The following is an 8075-nucleotide window of genomic DNA, read 5'->3' on the forward strand; positions in this document are numbered from 1 at the left end:
TTTTCATACTTAGGAAGATAAGATCTTCACTAAGGGAAAATAGAGACTGATACACTGTAAGACAGCATAGTTAAAACTCCAATAAAATGCTTTTTGGGATCAGTAAACATCAAACATCAGCAGTGTATAAAAGGGTGTGCAGGAAAAAAAATTGTCATCTAAACTGGCGATGGGCGGGAAGAGAGGAGAAACCTGAATTAAACTAGAATCTCCTTTATATCTCTAAAGTGTGGCTTTACTTTTCAGATTCGAATGTCTCTTCATGTCAGAATGTTTCGTGAAAAAGAAAATAATGTAACTTCAGCAAGGAGAAGGAAAATTGTGTGTATATGTCAGACATTTGAAATACTTGAAAACTTACAGGGCAAATCATCTGTTCTCAAAATTTTATATACATAAGTTTATATACACAAATGTTTCAGGTATAGCTTGTTAAAATTTGTAAGGAAGGATATTTATAATTGCTGGAACCACTGAATTAGTATTTGAGAATCAAACATTTCAAGAACAGAACTTTTTACACTTTTAATGAAAGCTATTAACTAGTTATTTTTTGACAAAGGGAAGCTATTCTAGCTGTCAAAATGGCAGATTTAAATGGGAGACAGGAAATCCTGTTGCTATCTTAGGGCAAATTAGTAAAACAGAGATGTTTTGTTAATAGTGGGAGACAGGTCCACAGCTCAGGGCTGGAATTACCTAAACTACAGTTTCTTCATCTATAAAATAAAGGCTTATCACATCATGATCTCTAAGACCATTTCTTGTTATAAATCTTAAGATCTGCCTAGAAGTGGTTGAACCTGTAAAGATAAATGGCCTAGCCTAAGTGAGTAAAAATGAAGAAAGAAGAAGAAACTACTATGAATGAAACCTTGAGCACCACCAGAAAAAATCTGGAGTCAGAAAAGACAAGAAACTATTAAAAGAGCTAGGAAGAAGCAGTGTGATACAGTGGTAGGAGCAATGGATTTGAAGTCAAGTCAACAAGCATTTATTAAGCACCTACTAATGTGCCAGGCACTGTGCTTACACTAGGGATAAGGAGAAAGGAAAAAAAGTCTCCCCTCCACATTCTAACAGGGGAGACAACATGTAAACAACCATGCACAAATAAAATACGTACAAGATAAACTGGAAATAATCTCAGAGTGAAAACAGTAAGGACTGGGAAAAGTTTCTTGAAGCAAGTAGGACTTTAACTGAGACTTCAAGAAGTCAGGAGGTAGAGATGAGGAGGACAGCATTCCAGACATGAAGAACAGCCAGTGTAAAGGCACAGAGTCAAGAGATGGAGTGTCTTGTTTGCGGAAAAGCAAGAAGGCCATTGTCACTGCATGGCAGAGTACATGTAGAGGAGTAAGGTGAAAGAAGGCTGGAAAGGTAGGGGCCAGGTTTTAAAAGCAAGAGGATTTTATATAGATCTTTATGGAGACACTTCTGATTTTTCAATTGATAAGATATGTGTAATGAATATATTAATAGATCATATTTTTCAGAATTGCCTCTCTTGTGAGAAAACTCACAATGCAGCTTGAAGTGATCAATCAAACCCTGACAAGGCTCACAATCACTGGCATTCCTCTGCCTGTGTACCTGAAGTGAAGCAAATCAAAGATTGTAGAACCTGTTCCCCTCATAAAACTTGCGACCAAGTAACCACCTCCAAGGACTTGAGCAATATTGCTCCCACAGGACTCCAGAACTGTTGTATTATCCTCCATTTGTGGGTTTGTCGAGGGAAACCACTATGGTCCCAGGAACAAATGTTTGTAATCTACCTTCCTCCCTCCCTTCCCAGTTGTGATTTATGTATATAATCTCTGTCTTCATTTCAGCAAAATGGAATGCTGATCAAGAGAATTCCTGATTTGTAAATCTGTTCCTCATATCGAAACTAATTAAATTAAAGGCTACCTAATTACTGGTACTTTGTCTCTGGCCTTCTGTTTCATCCTTCTCAGGGTAGAGACTGGCTCAGTAAAATCTTGTTAACATCCTGGAGTGCAAAAGCAAGCCACTTAAGGGTGTCCAAGTGCTGGTGACATGGTCAGAAATGTTCTATAAGAAAATAACTTTGGTGGATAAATGGAGAATGTATTGGAGTGGGGAGAGATTGCAGGTAGGGAGACCAACTAACAGGCTTTTACAATAGTCTAGGTATGAGGTGATGAGGCCCTGAACCAGGGTGGTGGCAGAGTCTGAGGAGAGAGGGGGGCTTTATCAGAAGGACGTGGCAAAGTTGAAAACCACAGGTCTTCACAACAGACTGGAGAGGTGATGAGAGAGTGAGGAGTAGAGGATGACAGTGCCCCTCAACAGCAATAGGAAAGTTAGAAGAGGGAAAGATGTGGAGGGAAAGGTATGGAGTTCAATTCTGGACATGCTGAGTTTCATCAGATATCTACTGAGCATCCAACATCCAGTTTGAGATGTCTGAAAGGCAGTTGGGAGATCTGAGTCTGGCAGAGAAGTTAGGGCTGGAGAGGTACATTTGAGAACCATCAGTGGAAAGATGAAAATTAAATCCATGGAAGCTCATGAAATCACCAAGTGAATCTGTGAAGATTTTGCAAATATTTAAAGGGTTTTAATAATAAACGCCTGCAACTAGTAGTAGTACTAAGAAGCAAATCAAGGAGACTAGTATTTCTGAAGGCAATGAGGGCAAGGGTATCCAGAAGGACTGGGTGACCATCAGTATAAAGGCTGCAGCAAAAGTTGAGGGAAAATGAGGATATGCTATTAACGCTCTTTGGGTAAGTAGTTTCAAAATAATATTGGGACGCAGCTAGGTGGCGCGGTGGATAGAGCACCTGCCCTGAAGTCAGGAGGACCTGAGTTCAAATTCGGCCTCAGACCAAACACTTGACACTTACTAGCTGTGTGGCCCTGAGCTAGTCACTTAACCCCAACTGCTTTAAAAAAAAAAAAAAGGAATATTGACAGGGGTTGCTAAATGTTGAGCAGAGTTGCAGGGGAGTAGTACTGGGTGTAAAAACTTTTTCAAGAGGTTTGGCCCTGAAAGGTGAACTCAGGGTGCAAACAGCTGTGCAATTCCCTAACTCAGAAAGGAGAGGAAGGACAGGGCGAGCAGTCTGAAAAAGAGAGCTAAGTGATCGATGACCCTTTCCCTTGCAACTCGCTCTCCGACATCACGCCACCCAGGACCGCAACACGAACGAACCACCAACGCGTCATCTTCCTGTCAATGTGGACTTTGGCCTAAGATGGCCCCTCAAGTTCCCTCCGGCTGACAGGGCGCTAGGAATGACGGAGCGACAAGCCCGGGTGCAGGAGGCGGCTGACGCCCAACCGCCCCCGTACGCCCCGCCCCGCCAGCCCTCCCCCTCCACTCACCCTCTGGTTCCCCTTCGTCCGCTGCTTGTTCTTCCCCCCCATGGCATCCGCCGCCGTCCTGCCAGCCCCGGGCTCCCTAGACTTCGCGCGAAGCGGAGCCCTCAGCCAGGAGGGCGACTTCCGGGCACGCAGCGCCCGCCGGAAGAGAGCTGCCGAGAAAACACCTCCCCCTCCCCTTCCCTTCCCCTCCCCCCCGCCCGCCCCCTGCCTCTGGAAACACCATCCCGGCCTTTCTCTCCTTTGCCCTGGGAAACGTCACAGTGTAAAGCCCTGCCCAAAGCCAAGATACCCGTCCTCATCCAATAGAAACCCAAAGATGGGCAGCTAGGGCATGATAGGAGGGGAGGGGCCGGGGGCAGGGCCAGGGGCAGGGGGCAGGGGAGGGGAGGTGAGGGGAAAGGCCATGAAGGGACAAGAAAGAAATGCGTCACTTCCGAGGTTCCTAGGATCAGGTCTCCCTTACCCTTGGTCACGTGAGCTTCTGCCCTGATGCGTTCTGGATCTAGTGTGCAGTGGTGGGTTTTAATTCATTTCTTCTTAACGTCAGCACTGTGCTGGTGGAAGAGCGCTGGCATACATGATGAATATTTGATTGTTTTGCTTGACTAAACGTTAAAGTGTAGGGCTTTTATTGGGGGAAGGGATAAATTAGTGAAAAATTGAGATGCAAAATAAAAACCACCAATACGTTTAAAAATACACAGAAGAAAACAGAAGAGGGCACAAATAGGTCGGTTATGTTACTGCCCGCTTTAATACACACTTTTTAAGGCTATAACAAGTTTGTGGTTTCATATACAATTTTTGTCCTTTCCATACAGAAATGATTAAGTTCATAATAATAAAAATTTTTTCAAAGAAAAGCACTAGTCACAAAAATAACAGTCACAAAACTTTAGAGCTATAAGAGTACTGAAAACTACTTATTCATGCTTTTTACATGTTTTCATGTTTTCACAAGTGGGATCCGAAGGCCCAAAGACGTGAAATAGTAAAAATGACTAGTCAGTCACCTCACAGCGAATAAGAAATAGGAGGAAATGCTTTTCTCTCTTCCCACAATAAGATACCAAAGAACTGACCTTCCTTAAGTAATTTCTGTGCACTTCAGTTCCCTTCTTTGTAAAGTGGAAATAATACCTACAGCACAAGATAGTTCTGAGGAAATCCCTTTGCAAACCTTAAAGTGCTATGTAAATGTGAATTAATGCTCCTCCCACTGGTGGCAAATGTTGATATTTTTCTATGACTTAAAGTAAAACCTTATCTGGGACTTTCAGCATTTTACTTATTCCATTGTAACCCTCCATGTGTTCTTCTGTTCCTCCTTTTGGTATTTACACTCCTTCACAGATCATACATGTCCTTGGGGATGCTTTTTATACCACTTCATGTTATTGGTAATGTGCTGCTATCTGCTAACATCCACCACATAGCTTTTCATTGAGTCTTCTACAAATGTGAGAGCCAGGCAACAAAGCATTTATTAAATACCTATATTATGTGCCAGGACTAGGATAGGACAGAAGATGAAAATGAAAAAAAAAATCCCTGCCCTCAAGAGGCTCAGAGTCTAAATGGAGACATAATACAAACATTTACAAACAAGATATATACAGAATAAACTGGAGATGATCTCAAAAGGAAGGCACTAACATTAAGGGAGATCAGGAAAGGCTTCTTGTAGAAGGTGGTATTATAGCTGGAACTTGAGTGCATCCAGGGAAGCCAGGGGATGGAGATTTAGGAGGGAGAGCATCACAGGCATAGGGTACAACAAGTAAAACTGCAGTATTCGTTATGAAAGGAACCTCAAGGACGTCAGTATCATTGGATTACACATTATGTGGCTAGAAAGGTGGGGGTGGGAAGGCAAATTATGAAAGGCTTCAAATGTCAGAGAATCCTGGAGGTAACAGGGAGACACTGGAGGGTTTTTTTGTTTGTTTTTTTACATATAAGTATATAGTAAAAGTATTTATTATTAAGATAGTAAAATTGGATTAAGATTAATAAGTAGAATAGAGTTAGAGTTAGTAAGTCCCAGTAGGTAACAATAACATACTTAAGTCTCAACGGGTATCAAATCTTGTCACAATCAATCTTTACCATGAAGGGAATCATCTACATCTGGATCACATGGGCTAGGGAGGCCTGGGTTTCAGACTCCAGAGTTCCAGTGGGAAAATCTCGGGCTACCCATCTGCCCCCCAGGGGAGACTCCAAAGGTGAACTTGGGGCTACCTGGTTTTAGTAGTTCCTTCTAACTAAGAAGGTAGTTTGCCAGAATAAATGCATCCTTAGTGGGGGAGGCAAGGTTCTCAAAACATCCTTGAGAGCAATTCTGTTCAAGGATGTTTCCGGTGCCTGGAAGGGTGGCCAGCCCTACTAGGGAGCAAGTACCATAGATGTCCTTGGACATCTAGCCAGGAATAAGATTAACATGAAAAGAAGGTCAGGGTCAAATTGCAGGCATACTGAGGGAGGTGAGGATGTCTTTTCTGAATTCATTCATCACAATACTCAGGAACTGCTCCAGCACTAGAAGGTCCAGTATCTGCCCTAGATGAGGCCCTGAGGGCCCAGCCACGGCCAGCACAGCTCACGGAGCCTCGAGGCCCAATCGCCTCCTGGTAGCAGAACATCTGAAGCACTGGCCGGATGTTCTCCCGTTAGCCCACGACCAGGCTGGCTGCCGCATGGACATCAAAGGCCATTTGGTTGCCTTTCCCAGTGGGGCCTCAGCTCAGTCATCCCCTAGGCAGGAACACGGAAGCTGGCAGGCATTCTGGAGTTTTGATTAAGAGAATGACAGAGTCAGATGGTCAGACCTGTGCTTTAGAAGATCAGTTTGACAGCTGAGTAGAAGATAGACAACAGCAGGGAAATGCTAGAGGCAGGGAGACTCAGAAAATAGGCTATTGCAAAACTCCATGTGTAAGGTGATGAGAACCTACACCAGTGTGGTAGCAGTGTCAGAGGAGAGAAAAGGACATATAAGAGAGATGATGCTAAAGTACAATTTACAGAATTTAGCAACTAATTGGATATTGGGGGAGGGGTGAGAGTAAGGAGTCAAGGATAACTCCTAGGGTGACAGGGAGAATGGAATACCCTTAACACTAACAGGGAATTTGGGGAAAAGGGAGGACTTGAGGGGATAATAATGAGTTCAGTTTTTTGGGGAGGTTTTTTTGGTTAGGCAGTGGAGTTAAGAGACTTGCCCAGGGTCACACAGCTAGTAAGTATTATGTGTCTGAGGCTGGATTTGAACTCAGGTCCTCCTGAATCCAGGGCCAGTGCTCTACCCACTGCACCACCTAGCTGCCCCAAGTTCAGTCCTTGATATGTTGAGTTTAAAATAATATATATATATATATATATATATATATATATATATATATATATATATATATATATATACATATACATATATGACATCTAGTTCCAAATGTCCCATAGGCAGTTGGAAATGTAAGACTAGAGGTTAGAGGAGAGGTTAGGGCTAGATAAGTAGATCTATGAACCATCAGCATAGAGATGATAATTGATTCCATGAGAACTGATGAGATCAAATGAAATCATATAGAGGGAAAAGAGGGTCTAGGACACATGCTATTAATACTGTTAATGGTTGTGAGTTGGATGAAGATCCAGCAAAGGAGACTGAGTGGTCAGAGAGGTAGGAGGAAAAGTATGAAAGAATAGGGTCATGAAAACCTAGAAAGACAACAATACCAAGGAGGGAAAGGTGACCCAAGAAAAAGATAAATGAGAAAAAAAATTAAGGACCTGAATAAAACATTAGAAAAATTAGATATGATAGACCTGTGGTGATTATCAAATAGAAGTGGAAAGTTTTACATATTTTTTTTAGCCATGCATGGCAAGTTTAAAAAAATTGAAATGTTTTGGGATATTAAAAAATGTTTTAGGCACATAAAAACCTCACAAATGTAGAAATGTTAAACATACCCTTTATGGATCACAGTGCAATAAAAATTTGATGTAATAAGGGTCCTTGAAGAAAGGATTAACAATCAATTGGAGGCAAAATAATTTAATCCCAAATATTTGGTGGATCAAAGAACGAATCAGAGGAAGAATAGAAAATTTATCAAAGGAAATAAGGATGAGATGTGCCAAAACTTTTGGAATTCTATAAAGCTGTTTCCTACTGCTGACCACTGTCACTGCTACAGGTAGCTGACTGCTACCCCTGGGGTTGGTACCTTCTGGCACTGCTGCTAGGTCCTACATAGCAGTCTGGTATGACTGCTTTGGGGCTAACGGCCACTGCAGCAGCACAGTATGCTATCTGCCTGTTCTAGGCCCTGAGCACTGCTAATGTTCCCTTTTCCTTAGGCAAATGCTGCTATTTTAGAAAAGAAATTTTAACATTCTTTTTTTTAAATTTTCAATTCCAAAATTTCTCCCTGCAGTTCCCAACTCATTGAGAAGGCAGGCAGTATGATAACAATTATACATGTGAAATCATGCAAAACATTTCCATATAAGCCATATCACCCCAACCCCCCAACCCCCCCACTGACAAAAAAGGCAGAACCAGAAAGTGAAAAAAATTTATTTCAGTTTGTACTCAGAGTTCATCAGTTCTGTCTCTGGACATAGCATTTTTCATCATAAGTCCTTTGGAATTGTGTTGGATTATTGTCTTGATAAGAATAGCTAAGTCTTTCACAATTAATCATCAT

General features: G+C 42.1%; 1 protein-coding gene across 4 annotated transcripts in view; it reads right to left on the reverse strand.

The window, feature by feature from the left end:
- LTN1 (listerin E3 ubiquitin protein ligase 1) overlaps nucleotides 1-3535 on the reverse strand; it is an 89721-nt gene extending 86186 nt beyond the window's left edge. For all 4 annotated transcript variants that reach the window (XM_020995869.2, XM_020995870.2, XM_020995868.2 and 1 more), the window contains exon 1: nucleotides 3361-3535. In XM_020995869.2, coding sequence (XP_020851528.1) covers nucleotides 3361-3402 — 42 coding nt within the window. In that variant the 5' untranslated portion in view covers nucleotides 3403-3535. The remainder of the gene's footprint in view (nucleotides 1-3360) is intronic.
- Between the last annotated feature and the right edge of the window lie 4540 nt (nucleotides 3536-8075).

This window comes from Phascolarctos cinereus, unplaced genomic scaffold (assembly GCF_003287225.1).
Source record: "Phascolarctos cinereus isolate Bilbo 61053 unplaced genomic scaffold, phaCin_HiC Scaffold_726;HRSCAF=1367, whole genome shotgun sequence".
Classification (NCBI taxonomy): Eukaryota; Metazoa; Chordata; class Mammalia; order Diprotodontia; family Phascolarctidae; genus Phascolarctos; species Phascolarctos cinereus.